We start from the raw sequence: 16,095 nt of genomic DNA on the forward strand, positions 1-16,095 counted from the left end.
AGTCCATCTTTGGGTTAATTTTGAAAGATTAAAAAAAATGTAATTAACGCAGCTTTGTTTACTTCCTGTTTTCCTGAGTTTTAGGCGGGAAGTATACATTTAAAAAGTTGCCCGACGGATCTTTGGAGAATACCAAAGTAATCTGTATAGTTTGCAATGCCCAATTGAATTACCACATAACTCATTTGTCTTAAACCGAAACTACAGGGCTTCACAAATCTGAATTACAAGAGTATGATGCTCGGCGAATAACAAAACCGTTAAGTAAGAAGTTCACTTATGCTTTGGCTAACTGGATAGCTTGAAACTGCCACCCAAACACCATTGTAGAAGACAATGGACTGAGAGAAATCATTCCAATTGCATCAGGAGATACCTTTTATGATCTACCCTGATGAGGAACCATCGTGTCAAGAATACACATTTTGTATGAAGGTGAGAGGGATGAAACGACAGTATTTGAATTTAAAAGGGGAAAAAAAGCAATTCATCAAGATTAATCACAGCAAATTGTGTGATTAATTAGTTGTATTTTCAATCGATTGATAGCACTAGTGTTTATAAATACATTTTATTAGGGCTATTCAAACCACGTTGCACATTTAAGAAAACAAACAAAAGGGGGACAAGACGATGAAAAATGCGACATTCATATCCACCCGTGTCTAGGAATTCTATAAACTTATTGGGGGTATATTTCATGTAGGCCTCTGGGCATGGAGGTTGACATGAATAGTAATATTTTTATCGTGATAAAATTAATCCTCAAGTGTCCACATATTTCTACATGTATTCTTTATATAACTGTGGCAACTGTAGTCTGATTGTTGCTTTGGTTTGTATAGTTTTTATCCTCAGGAAAGACATGAATAGGATGACAAGGTCCAGCTATACCAACGCTTTTTTAACTACACGTTGCAAATGATTACCAAGTAACTTCTCAGCTCTGTTGTGTATTCTTTTTTCATTGATACAAACCACAAGTTTCTTTTAATTGTATGATGTGGCTGGCTGCCAAAAACCCTTTTTATTGATAGTTAATCATCATAACATCCTAGAATGTCAGGTCAAGTAAGGCCAAATTAGACAAGAGTTCCGAGTTAAGTACATCTCAGTGAAATCGGATACAATGAGTAGTGCAAGTTAGCTATTTGTGAATGCAGGAGTTAATGACTCAAAGCATGTAATTATAATGCTGCTGTCGAACCCAAGTTATATTGCAGTACGCTACCAGTCATACCTTTGGAGACATTGGTATAAGTGCCTTTTATAAGAGGCAGGAATGTTTTTATTCTAATGTATATGTGTGTTGTCTATTTTCTGTATTGTATGTCTTTTAAAGTGGACCTTGAGTCTAATAATAAAAGTTGATGATGATGATGATGATGAATGACTAAAAAACAATGTCTCGATATCTCCTGACATTCTAGGATGTTTTTTGTTGTTGTTGTTTTTAGTGTTCTGAGACCATTTTGATGGTGAGACTGCACTTTAAATAATAAATTGATTGATTGATTAATATATCAACGAAAACATCAGGATATACAAATCAACATTTATTCTAAGACTGCATAAAAGGCTTAGAGGGAATGTGGGGATTGGGAAGCAGAAAGCAGTCATCCATTCTGTCCAGCCCAGCCTACCTCCACCGTGGCTCTGACAGAGATAAGGGAACCTCCAGACATTGCCGAGCCCCACGCAGAAGCCTAGGCAGGTGAGCAAATACTGGGCTTTGTTGTCCCATTTAGGCCTGTCTGCAACCTCCTCCTTCTCCATCTGCTCCAGCTCCTGATAGGAGGGGATCCGGTCGTCCAGACCAGGGTTTGGTAGCTTAATCTTGGGCCACTTGAATCCCATTGCAGCAATTCAATCTACGATTAAAAATGTATCTTTTGCAGGTCCTACACTCTTGTTATCCTTTTTGCATCTGTTTGGTCCTCGGGTCGTTTTTCTTTTGGGATACACTGGTCCGTGTGATCAGTGTTACTGATAAATGAATGAAGGATAAAGGAAGTGGGTGTCTTCAAAAGGCATAATTAACCCTGGAGGGTGTTCTCTCCATGTGCAATGAAAGAACATTCATTTTAACCTCTGGCATACTGTGGCTGTTATCTGTTTCCACAACCACAACACAGGTCATTATGTGTCAGCAAGTTTGTAGGGAAAGGGGGGACAACGGTTCTTATAATGGCTTATGCATTATGTGACAGAACCTAAGGTATGCAACACTGAGAGAACATACAGCTAGACAGGGGCCATGACTGAGGGGCTCTTTATGAGCCTAGGCACACACGTAAATGTAGGTTAATAATTGCAGAGTGACCCGAAACTGAAACACTATCATATTTCTTTAACAGAGCACAAATGTAAGCAGACTGCATTCATCAATTGCTTCATATCAGATTTTCATTTGAATTTGAAAATTAAAAAACATGATTTCTTTGCGTTATAGTGTATGTTAGTTTAGTTAGTACTAGTGTTTATAGTGTTATGGGCTTTATACAACCGTGGCGGCTTAGACAGATGTACAGCCGGTGACAATAGACAGAATTACAGCGTCTTGTTCACAGTTGTTGCTAAAAGAAAAGGAAAGGAACAGCAAACTTGTTATTTCAGCTTTCATCTGGAAACAGAATCTAAAATGGAGGTCGTATCAAGATAAGATATTATGTACTTTATCAATCCCAGAAGAAATTATAGTATAGTGTAGTAATATGAATAAAAATGTATACAAATGTAGAAACAGAACGTGTCCAAATCTGACAAAATATATACACAACACAAGCACATGAAATGTAGACAGTTGAGCTCAGCATTACTACCTTATTACAATGACAAGAGCAAACGTTAGTCATAACGTGCTCACATAGTGAAAACGAAGAGATGTTTACTTCTTACTGAACAGTAGCTGGAGAAGGAGATCAGCCCCCCCCATGTCAGCCAAGTCCAGACGCCGCTTCCTGAGGCGCTGGCCGATGGCGAACTCCAACAGCAGGAGTGGCGTGCCCTCCAGCACCAGGAGGAGGAGGAAGGGAATCACAAAGGCCTCTGAAACACCACAGGGTATGTGAGTGATTTCATTAATACACAGGATCAGATGTTATAATCCCTTGTGCCAAAATCCAAGGAAAACACACATTCAGAGGCCCCTGTCCAAACCAACCTTACAAGCACGCTGGCTACCAAACTACCAACCAAAGGTGAAAAACACGAGACAACTAGCCCAACTGACAGCAGTAAATACAAAAATCAAAAAACAAAAAAACAATGTACCTATCTTAACCTATGGTTATCACAGCCTAAAGACAGCAATGCCACCTTCAACAGATCCAGGCTCCGTTTAAGTGCAAGCTCCAGGTAGTGACAATGCCCCCCTGACCAAACCAACCTTATAAGCACACTGGCTACTAAGCTACCAACCAAAGGTGAAAAACACGAGACAACTAGCCCAACAGCAGTATGCAGTAAGCAGAATATCATTGGGGTTATCAAGTGGGCACCCTCTTTCACAGATGTTTCGTTAAGTTAGGCCCACGACACCTCCTGAAGGCTTAACAATGAAACCAGCATCCTGGATTCACCCCCTCAATGCTGCCACCACATTGCCACATTTAATGCATCTAAACACTCTCTTTCCTGCATCATACCCCTAGCCCTACTGCTAACCCTGACCAAACAAACACGTTAGCACAATAGCACACGTTAGCATATCTGGCTTACCTTAGCTTGGTAATCCCAGGAAGTATGTTCCTTATCCACAGCCATTCACTTGCTCGTTCTGCTGCCACAGACATGTTACTAACCGCCTGCCTCAGACTTCGTCCACAAATACCCAGTTCAGTCAGCAAGCTAATAGCAGATCTAGCCACGAACCCCCGCGCACCGATTTCAATAGGCCTTAGTCGCGTACTCCAGCCTCGCTGTGCTGCCTCTCCAGCCATCTCAGCATACTTCGCTTTCTTAAGCTCATTGGCTACTTCAACTCTATCTTCCCAAGGAACTGTAAGCTCAATAAAATAAACAATCTTCTCTGAGTCTGACCACAATAGCATCTGGTCTTAGCCGAGTGCTAACGATGTGTGGAGGCACAACAACCTGCTGAATAAGGTCCGCCTTCAATTCCCAGGCTCCTCCATTACTTAGCTGCCCGACTCTATGCCTGCCTCTAAATGGTCTAGCTTTTTCCCCCTGACACACAAAGTTAATTTGCCTACCCTCTTTACTAGCAGTTGCTGAATTAGCTTCTCTCCGTTCATCATCAACAGCCTCTGCCAAACATTTCAATACCTGATTATGACACCACGTATAGCGCCCCTGGGAGAGACTTACCTTGCACCCTGATAGGATATGGCGGAGGCTGCACACACGGGAACATAGTGTGCATGTCTCATCCTCACCAAACCACTGATTTAAGTTCTGGGGAGATGGGAGAACATCATAAGTGGCACCTATCATAAATCTGATCCTGCTAGCCTCCATGCTCCATAGATCTCTCCACTTTATCTTCTTCTTCTCCACTCCCTCCCAATTCACCCGCTGCCCTTGTTTAGCCTGCAACACTGCCTTAGTACATCTTACAACCTCCTCCTGTCTATGTATTTCCTCCACTACCATTTTCCTCCTTTCTCCTGCAGAAGCCTTACCCCATGAGGGTTTACCTACGTCCCTCCCTAAGCCCCCCCGCCCATGCTGAACATGGCCCATAATATCCCTATGCCTAAGTGCCGATTGAGCTTGCTGGACCGCTTGTTTTGGTTTCCATTTCCTCCCTGCTTTAACTCTGGGTGCAACCCTCCTCACCACTGGGTCCTTGGACTGAGTAAGAGTCATTTCCAGTCTAACCTTAGCACATTTTAATTCTTCTGTCAGATTAGATATGGGCAACTCTACAATGCCCTTCCCATACAAGGCTACGCTGCTTAGGCAGCGTGGGACTCCAAGCCACTTTCTGACAAAAGAGTTGATCATTTTTTCCATCCTTTCTACCTTTGACAGAGGAACTTCATACACTATCAATGGCCACATTAGCCGGGGCAATAGACCAAACTGCAGACATCAAAACTTAAGCTTACCTGGCAGCCCTGACTTGTCTATCTTTGCAATACCTTGTCTAGTTTCCTGTCTCAATCCTTCAACCTGTGCCTTATCACTAAGGCTTGCATCATACCACCTTCCCAGACTCTTCACTGGCTTCTCCAGAACTGTAGGCATCACCTCTTCATTTATAGCAAACTTCTTATCTACTATCTTCCCTTTAACGATTGAGAGACTCCTAGACTTACTTGGCTTCACCTTCATTCTAGCCCATTGCAGATTGCTATTTAACTTATCCAGCAACCTGCTGGTGCACGGAGCAGTTGACGTCATGGTTGTCATGTCGTCCATAAAAGCCCTAATTGGGGGGAGGCGTGGCCCTCCCTGCAACTTCTCCCCACCCACTACCCACTTAGAGGCCCTGATAATGACCTCCATCGCCATTGTGAAAGCGAGTGGGGAGATTGTACATCCCGCCATAATTCCTATCTCGAGCTGTTACCACCCTGTGGTGTACTCTGCCGTATTAAAACAAAGTTGAATATCCAGAAAATAAGCTTTAACTAGGCTTTTAATGCTAACTGGGATTCTAAAGTAATCAAAGGCCTCCCATAACAGACTATGTGGTGCTGACCCGAAGGCATTAGCCAAATCCAAAAATACAACATGCAGGTCTCTCCTCTCGCACTTCGCTAACTGAATTTGGTGCCAAATCATACTGGTATGCTCTAAGCATCCGGAGAAACCAGGGATTCCAGCTTTCTGAACCGTGGTATCAATTAGTCTATTCTTTTCAAGATAACTTGTCAATCTCCGAGCCACAACACTGAAGAAGACCTTCCCTTCAACATTCAGTAGACTAATTGGTCTAAACTGATTAATCTCAACTGAGTCCCTCTCTTTGGGAATAAATATTCCCCCAGCCCTACGCCACGCCTTGGGAATACTCTGCTTTTTCCAAACTATTCTCATTAGCTTCCATAGGAATCTTAAAACATCCAGCGTGCTCTTATATAATTGGTAGGGCACTCCATTGGGTCCCGGGGCTGAAGAGGCCTTTGCACGTTTTATTACTTCTTGTACCTCTTTCCACTTATTATTATGCAGTAATTACACTGCCCAACAAAATCACACATTTTGGAAACCAAAATGATTGTGTGCATGTTGAAATGTATCCCCCTGATCAGACGGTTTACACTGAGAATAAAATCTGTAATGTCATCTCTCATCTTATCTCAACTTCAAACCACTTATCCGGGGTCGGGTCGCAGGGGCAGCAGTTCCAGCAGGGGGCCCAGTCTTCCCTTTCCTGGGCCACATTGCTCAGCTCTGACGGGGATCCCGCGGCGTTCCCAGGTTGAGATATAATCTCTCCACCTAGTCCTGGGTCTTCCCCGAGGTCTCCTCACCACTAGTCGTGCCTGGAACACCTCCCTAGGGAGTTGCCCAGTGGGCAGCCTTACCAGTTGCCCAAACCACCATAAAATCTATAATATTAACCTCATATTTCTGCTAGTGTATTACTTTTAGTGAACTTTGGTGGAATAAGTTGTAATCATATATCAGCAAATCTTCTGAACAGAATTGTTACGTATCTTGCCCACATGATGGCACATGTGTTCAGGCCATCAAAAGATGTCCCTTGTTGTGATGTGTGATTTGTTCAAACATCTACAAAGAGGGATGCTATGGCGTAGGTGCCACATCACCTGAAATCTCTTGAACAAAATAAATTATTAGCCTAATTATAGTGATGTTTTCTTTTCTCGCACATCAGATCAATATGAGTTGCTCAAACAGGGTTAAAGTAAATCGCCCCAACACTCACCATAAAACCATTGGATGCCTCAGAGATAACAAAGTTAAGCACTTTAGTTTGGATCTCAGACCGTCATGTCCAAGCTTACCTCCTCCATGACTTTGACACAAGTATGGGAAGCGCCACAAGTTACCGAGACAATGCAGAATCCTACACAGGTGAGAATCTACTGCACCTTGTTGTCCCATTTTGGTCTGTCCCCAACCCACTTCTTCTCCAGCTCCTCCAGCTTCTCATACGAAGGAATCCAATCATCCAGGCCAGGATTTGGGAGAACCAGTTTCATGGCTACTGGTTCTGTCAAAAAGTCGCCCGCGTGGACCACAATATTAGTAACACAGTTAAACCAAGTTGCACATTTGTCAGTTGTAGTATACCAGCCCCCTTGTGTAAACGGTTAAAAGCCTCAAATGAGCTTTACAATTTTCACGACAGACCCTGTCACAATTCAGCTTACTCATTTCAGAATAATTTGTATTTTATGATTAGATTAATAATCTTGATTATTAATGTAATAATACAACAAATTGCATACAACAAAATAGACAGATTTATTTTGAAAGTTAAAAATGTATTTGTGCTTTTATTTGTGGATGTTCTGATAGATACAAAAACAAATTGCAGTACAAATAATTGAAATTATTTTTTTTACGTGACAATACTGACATGACTTTGTCATAAGCTTCTTATAGCACATGTACATTACAACCTCTGAATGCGGTGTGGTGAAGATTTAACATTTAAACGTTTAACATTGGATTACCATAGGGAAATAATATCTAATGATATTATGTCATTCATGTTTTCTTTCAATGAAAACATTAAATAATAAGATATATAAAAGATGAACAATAATAAAAACAGTCCACATTTGGCCCATCGATCCACGCTTAAAAGAATCCCAAGGAATAGTTTGGATTCTCAATTTTCCTCATTTTTCACTCATTTGTATTTTGCCCGAAATTGTTGGAACTGCGTCCTGATCCTCCCCCTTGCAGCACTTGTTCTTGATGAGTTTGCAGATGGCGAACACTGGGATAACTAAACAGGGTATTCCAGCCAAGATGAAGATTATGCTATATATCCAGTCAGGAAACTGACGTGCAGCCAGTGTCGGGAATTCCGGCTGTGGATTCAAACGAAAGTTAGGAAGTAGAAAATAAATATGCCACATGTTTATGAAAACATCATCCCATGTTATGTTACCCAAGTGAAGGCAAGATAACGTTATCTATGCATCATTGTATACCTCAATAATATCCCATAAATAAACTAACATAACCACTCTTTTTTTTCAGGGAATACTGACCGCATCTTCATCCCACACCAGGTAGGTGAGGTCTTTGGTCACTTGCGTCACAAAGTAAAAAACAAAGATGAAGGCCATGATCAGTGGGCTGACATAGCGCCACGTGATCTGCCAGAAGAGGTTGGGCTTGTGGCCGATCATAAACTCAATGTCGTCGTTAAACCTGCCGGTGATGGTAGAGGGGAGGTGGAGGAGAACAGAGGAAGAGATATCAGATCAATGTGGCACACCTTGCTTGTTGGAGACAGCTTTGACACATGCAGCCTTCAGCTTGTAAAACACAAAACAAAGATCATTACTGTTTTTTACAACACAGCTGGATATTTCAATAGCTCAATTGCTACCTGTCTACACCATAGATGTACATGACGGAAAACATCTCGCAGAAGGCAATGACCAGGAGTGGGATGGATCCTGAAAAACTGTCGAAAAGAGCCAGCCAGTAGTTCCCAGAGCGCATTGCAAATATGAGTCCAAGGCAAAAGGACACCAAACACGTTATACCTGAGAGAATAAAAACAAACGGCAGCAACAACATAACATGATGAGAAGTCTTCTTTCGAAAAAGGTTTCTAGAGTTCTCTGTTATCGAGAGTTAATTGCTCGCAACTGAGTCCTTCCAAGAGTAACACCTGTGAAGATTTCTTTGGGCCATTTCTTCGGCAGGATGTTGAGGTCCTGCAGAGGCACCACGACCCCTTCGATGTTTCCGAACATGGTGGAGAGCCCCAGGCAGAAGAGCATGACGAAGAAGAGCACTGCCCACAGGGGGGAAATGGGCATCTTTATGATGGCCTCGGTGAACACGATGAAGGCCAACCCGGTTCCTTCGACCCCCTGGAGAGTGAACACAACACCACCCGCAACCCCCCCCCCCCAAGTCATTTAACATCATATCTCTCTTATGGCTATTCTTTGCTTCTGTGTGGTTAATTGTTGTTGATTAGTGTGACCTAGATTGTTTATAAATGCTTTACTTGGATTCCAAGGTCTACCCAAGGTCAACCCAATCAATCGTAGACTAGAGAAGGCCGATATAATCTTTTGTCTTTCTCATGAAAGATATCAAATGCCAGTGAATACCAAATAATATTGTGGTGAAAGCTTAACTTCAATCACTGCACATTTCAATCGTCCTAAAACTAAGGGTCAGAGCAGTGCTGGGGCTTTGATTAAATATAGAACGTAAACTATTTTTAGGACAGATTATACCAACGGCGACTGCAACTGAATTTAAAGCTTGGGTAGGCAATTTACCTGGCTACCTGCGCGCATTCTATCCGTGCACTCATTGCACATTACATTAGTCTTCTACACGGCTAGGCTAAAGCTAGCGAGCTAGTCCAGTGTTTTGGGGGAGTGACTTTGGAGGGATGCCTGAAGGGAGGGGTCGGATGTTTTAGATTTGTTACTTTTAAAATCAAGCTTACTCTGGCTGGTTTCCCCAAATGACCTACCCTAGCTTCAATCACATTTTAACAGAAAAAAAATAACGGTTTTGTTTTCATACAGATGTAAGAATATAAATAAATAAGAACCCTGACCTTCTACTAACTATATTGACGTTGAATGTTTGTTCTTTATTGTATTTTACTTACCTCGCTAAGTAATCTTTGCAAGTCACAGGTTTGAAGAGGCAGGCCTTGAATGATGCTGGGATAGCTGCTGTTTAAGAAGTCCACCATTTCGTTGTAGTTGGAGCCAGTGATAGAGTTCTCCGGGTAATTGAAGGCATTTGTCAGCTCCAAGATGTTGCTGAAATACAAAACAGGCCATGCTGGTCAGATCGGTAGTAATTGTATTGATCCCCAGGGGAAATTGCATTGACAATAATAATTAAACATAATAACAAATAGAAACAAATAAAACACACAAAATAAATATATGTATGTATATATATATATATGATTGTGGTATAAATATCACGTAGCAGAAGAATAGCCTGCAAAACCACACATTCTAAAATATGAATGTAAAAAATGAAAAACAAAACTAATTAAAGCTGCGAGCAGCGTTTAAGGTGCCAAGCCTGAGCCGACCGCCCCGCCGAGCCGACCGCCCCGCCATGGACACGCCCTTCAATGTACAGTCACAAAACCATCAAACCTAACCCTACTGACCAATAAACCATCAAACCTAACCCTAACCCTACCGACCAATAAACCATCAAACCTAACCCTAACCCTACCGACCAATAAACCATCAAACCCAACCCTAACCCTATCAACCAATAAACCATCAAACCTAATCCTAACCCTACCGACCAATAAACTATCAAACCTAACCCTAACCAGACCATGACGCAGTCCATAAACCTAACCCTAACCTAACCATTAAGTCTGATGACGATTGGGTGAAGTTAACCCAGCCTTTTGGAGTTAAGTTAATCTTTGACGATTTTCGATGATTTTTAGCCTCTGGCGGCCATCTCGTTTTGCCAATCAACTTCGTATTAAGTGAGCAGTTGAAACTTTGGGCTCCAACAGCCACTGTGTTGGTCCCGCTCAAATCACAACATTGCGTCTATGAACTGTGGCGATTTTAGTGACAGGCCACGCCCATTTTGATGCCATGCCCCATTTGGAAATATGTTGACTTTATCTTTTTTATCTTTATCTATACAAAACAACTTTTGTATTGGGGTCAACATCATAGGAGTCCAACTTGATGTTGATATGAGCAATTAACTATTTTTGCGGTTTAAACCACACCCCTTTTAGAACTCAATGGTGCTTTAAACTTTATTGTACAGACTAATCCTTATGTCAGATTGAAGATAATGGGCCATAGATGATATGTGCCAAAGGATTTTCGTCAAAGTCGAAAAACCTGGGATCCTTGGGGAATTTAATTTAAGTTAGAATTACGAGAATTACAATAGGTTGCCTTCGCACACTTTGTGCTTGGCACCTAATTAAATGTATTCACACAATGTACAACAATTCCTAAGGTGGTGGACATCATCAAATATTTTGCCCCATGTTTGAACGCAGAGTGTATCCTCAACTCACCGGTCCACACAGTCGTCAAACTTCTCTGTGGCTCTGAAGCCAATGATGGAGTAGATGACCGTTGCAGAGAACACGGAGGTGCAGCCGTTGATAATGGAGATAATAATGGCATCCTGTTCACAATTGTTACTATCAGCAGAGATAAAAAGAAGAAACAACGCATGTATTTCATTAATGCACAGGATCAGATGTTATAATCCCTTGTGCCAAAATCCAAGGAACACACATATTCAGAAGGGGGAGTGTTGAACAGACAGGCTTTTCCTCTTTTTAAGTGTTAATTGACTGCATGAAAGTTAGTGGTAGGTTCATTTTGGAACTTAGTGAATGGGAGTTGCAGTGTTGTGTAATGACTGAGTGGGAGTTGTATTCTGACGTACTTACTGCACAGAGTTGTAGCTTGAGAAGGAGATGAGGCCTCCAAAGGCCAGGGAGAAGGAGTAAAAGACCTGGGCACCTGCATCCAACCATGCAGTGGGGTTCATCAACTGGTTCACCTTATAGAGAGTAGTTGTATAAAGGTTTGTAATATTCCTCTCTGAATTATGGTCTGATAACATTCTCTATTTTGGTGTCACAGCAGGTACTGTGCTAAATTCCGATTTTCAGACAGTTTACGTCTTGGGTATGCTAACAAATCAAACTTTAGATACATTTTCAAAAGTCTGATAGCAGACAAGCTCAAATCTTATTGAGAGTGCTCCACTCTTTCGCTTCATATTGTCTCGGCAAATCATGTTGCTGGAGCAGGGGATCTGTAAGTGCCTAATTGGTTATCAGCTCCATGCAGTCTCTTCTTGGTGGCCTGTCCACCAATGTTAAATCTGCTGGGGACCTCTTATAATATATGATATTATTATTATTATCAACAGCAAGTACTATCTCGCCAGCACTTAACTAACAAGGTTTAAAATCAACACTGTTTAAAGTCGAAACAGTTGTTGAACAGTGTTTTAGACCATCGCTGTTGAAATATATTTCTTAAAGTCCCCTTCTAAAAGCCTCATCCACATGCGCAAATGAGGTTCTCTTTGGTAGAATATCTCTGTAATAAAACAGGAAACAAGGTGTAACTCAGGCCCAAGCTCTGTGCCATCTCACCCTAGTAGTTCTGCTAAAGAATAGTTTAACTATTGGATCCGAGACCTGATCTCACAAACCCTTGTGATTTGAGTTTAGAAAGCGGTACTCACATCAGGGGTGAAGAGGAATATGATCCCATCCACTGAGCCTTTGAGAGTCAGTCCTCTAATGAGGAAGATGGTCAGCACAATGTATGGCAGAGTAGAGGTGATATAGACGGCCTGCGAATAAGCAAGAGATAACATGCAGTGATACAGTAGTGCTTGTGAATTCTCCTTTCCCACACGGTTCCCGGTAAATGACTAGAACAACCTTTCAGGCACTGCACACCGTTCTGGAACATTTCAGTTTCTTGAGCCCTTTAATGCCCCTTTTCCACCGACATTACCAGCTCAACTCGCCTCAACTTGGCCCGCCTTTTTTTTTTTTCAACTCGCCAAAAAAAGTACCTGGTACCTAGTACCTAGTACCGTTTTTGTGTCGTTCCTTTCCCAGGGCTCGAGTTTCGCCTCCATCAACGTTACCGTATGACAACAATAGACACGCAGTCATTGCGTTTTTTATTTTATTTACCATTTCCCGTCATCAGATTTCCCGGGAATCCCGTCTCCCGGGATTAAAACCTAATGACGACCCGCCCACGTTGAAGAGGTTCTTTTCTACGACCCACCCACATTGAAGATGTACTTTTTTAGATGGAAATGCGACATGCCTGGAACCAAACCAAGTTGTGCCGCACTAAGTCGTGGCGAGTTGAGCTGGTACTGTCGGTGGAAAAGAGGCATTACACATGCCGGAATAGATGGGCCAAGACCAGTCCAGCAGATGGAGCTAATGCAACACCAACCATGAAAAGCATTGCCGCGTTAAGATGAGTTGCCAATTAAAATACGTCCTCAGTGGAGTCTGGTATTGATTTGTTCGCTCCACGTGGAAGCGTCTTGCATCAGGCGTCTTGCATCACGATTACGGACGTAATCCTTAATAGTGTTAATGTGTCTCTCTTGGCAATATTACTGCTTTCATTCACAACACAGCCCAAGGGCTTTGATCTGGAATTGCTACTTTTTCTTCAAGATGCAAATTGTGAGGGCAAATTTCCTGGAAAATCTATTCCTGTTCATATTCCCACATATGACCCGATGTTCCGAAAAATGTTCCGGAACATTTATGAGATGAGAGCCTGAAAGGGGCTCCTCTATAGGTAGGTACACACAGACCCAAATCCTAAGGTAAATCCTCACTGCCTCAGCTCATACAGATTGATAGGAAAGAGATAGTGAAGGAGAAACAGAGGCACTTCAGAAGTAGAGATAAGATCAATTTCAACATTTGAATGTCACAGCAGCAGAATTACTGGACCTTAAAATTAATAAAAAGATAAAGAAATAGATAACGAAAGATTATATTCTAATCATCGTCTAAGATAAATCACCTACAATCCTCCATGACAAGTTTAGAATCAGACATAATATAATAGGCCCTATCAGCCAATTCATTCAACACTTTTATTGTCTTTTTTTGCAATACAGACATTCAGAGCATTCCGGAGATTGTTTCCCAGTTGAAACGAAATTCCTAAACCTGGCAGTTCTAATGCCATGCTCTACCGAAGGAATTTCCAGTCTGCGTTATAGAGTATCTAGTGACAGCTTATCTAATCTTATTTCAGCCATAGAGCAAGTGAGGACAGCATAGTTTTAATGTAAATGGTGCTATTTAAACACTCACCTTGCCAGTGGTCTCAATGCCCCGGATGCAGCAGACGTAGAGTAGGGTCCAGGCGGCCACCAGTGACAGAACGATCCACCACTGCAGACCCCCAGACTCGTCGATGGCCGTGGAGGTGTTCAGAGTCTCTCGGTACCAGAAGTAGTCCACAGTGCTGCTGCGGGCGCACTCTGACACCACACCTGCATCAGATATGGAGTGAGCGAGAGGGTTAATAGCTTGATAAGGTTCAAGTTTGATCATATAAAAAATTATACTACCATGTTACCTTTTATCTATTTATCTATATTGCAATGTGGGACATGGGGTAGGAATGAATGTGGCTGTGAGCGATGATCAGGCTGCTGTCATGATCAGACTTCTTGCTGAGCACCTACTTGTTCCGTTGGCGGTGAGGGGGCAATGACTCCACGGCAGGGGGTCCTGGAAGGAGTTGAAGAGGTACCACATGATCCAGGCCATGATGGTGTTGTAGTACATGCCCACCAAGAACGACGTCATCCCTGACGCGATACCTGATACGCCACGGACACAAACGCAAAAGGGCCGGTTATATTCCAACCAATGTCCTTGAACTTGTTCTCGGGTGTTTCTCTGTTGTGTTGTTCCACCCACCGATGCCGGTGAGGTAAGGGTTGATGGACCTCCAGCACCCGACACTGCCCATCCGCAGGCGCTGGCCGATGGCAAACTCCAGGTGTAGCAGTGGGATACCCTCCAGAACCAAGAGGATGAGGAAGGGGATCATAAAGGCTCCTGTAAGCACCACATAGAGTCAAGGTCGTGTAGACTTTAAAATTTTATTTTTTAGTTCAACTTTAGTTATAAAGTTATAATCAAGTTGTACTATATATAGCTATACGTGTCTACTATAAATCTGTTGGGTTATTTTGGGCCATTCAAACCCAGTAGGACATTTAAGAAAACCAATAAAAGAGGGACAAGACAATGGAAAATGCTTTAAACATATTTTGGGGCATATTTCATGTAGGCCTCAGGTTGTGGAGGTTCACATCAATAGTATGCTTCATAAGAAAAAAATGTATTGTGATAAAATGAATCCTCATTAAAGTGTCCAAACATTTATACATTTATTCTATATAGCCTATATTTATCCTCAGGAAAGACTATAAACATCCATATGATCCATCAATACCATGTTTTTTTAGCGACATGGTGCAAATGATTAGCAAGGAACTTCTCAGCTCTCGCGTGTATTTTAGTTATTGATTCAAAGCACAAGCTGCTTTAGTTAGAGTTTCAATTATTTGCTATGCTTGGCTGCCAAAAAACACTTATAATGAACATCCTAGAATTTCCGGTCAAGTTAGGCCAAATTGGATAATGGTTCCAAGTTAAGTACATCTCAATGAAATGCAATGAAAATTGATATCCAAATCAATCTGATGCAATAACTATAACAAAATGATGTATTGATATTTTATATCAATGAAAACATCAGAAGATATGAACCAACATTTATTATAAGATTGCATAAAATGCTTAAAGCGAATGTGAGGAGGGGAAGCAGTCATCCATTCGGTCCAGCCCAGCCTACCTCCACCGTGTTTCTGACAGAGATAAGGGAACCTCCAAACGTTCCCGAGCCCCACGCAGAAGCCCACGCAGGTGAGCAAATACTGGGTTTTGTTATCCCATTTGGGCCTGTCTGCAACCTCCTCCTTCTCCATCCGCTCCAGCTCCTGATGGGAGGGGATCCGGTCGTCCAGACCAGGGTTTGGTAGCTTCATCTTGGGCCACTTGAATCCCATTGTGGCAATTCAATCTACGATTAAAAATGTATCTTCAGAAGGTCCTACACTCCTTTTTGCATCTGTTTGGTCCTTGTATTCACCTCCCGTCTTCGGCCAGTCGTTTTCTTTTGGGATACACTGGTCCGTCTGATCACTGTCACTGATAAATATAGAATAAAGGAAGTGGGTGTCTTCAAAAGGTGTACTAAACCTTGGAGGGTGTTCTGATCACGTGCAATGAAAGAACATTAATTGTGACCTTTGGCACACGGTGGCTGTTATCTGTTCCCACATCGCAGGCGTTCAGTCATTATCTGTTGTCAGCACGTTTGCAGGGAAAGGGGGAACAACAGT

The 16,095-nt window shown here is 42.2% G+C and overlaps 1 protein-coding gene across 1 annotated transcript; it reads right to left on the reverse strand.

The window, feature by feature from the left end:
- Window positions 1-7,784: 7,784 nt before the first annotated feature.
- On the reverse strand, window positions 7,785-15,759 carry LOC311364863 (sodium-dependent neutral amino acid transporter B(0)AT1-like; the record flags this gene model as incomplete). The annotated part of the gene is made up of 12 exons (XM_084484353.1): window positions 7,785-7,979; window positions 8,163-8,325; window positions 8,507-8,666; window positions 8,795-8,999; window positions 9,761-9,917; window positions 11,174-11,302; window positions 11,558-11,670; window positions 12,367-12,477; window positions 13,988-14,169; window positions 14,365-14,502; window positions 14,603-14,743; window positions 15,546-15,759. The coding sequence occupies 12 exons, from the start codon at window positions 15,757-15,759 to the stop codon at window positions 7,785-7,787; spliced, it is 1,908 nt and encodes a 635-aa protein (XP_084340479.1).
- Window positions 15,760-16,095: the final 336 nt, after the last annotated feature.

The sequence above is a fragment of the Micromesistius poutassou genome (assembly GCF_964030765.1).
Source record: "Micromesistius poutassou genome assembly, chromosome: 20".
Lineage (NCBI taxonomy): Eukaryota > Metazoa > Chordata > Actinopteri > Gadiformes > Gadidae > Micromesistius > Micromesistius poutassou.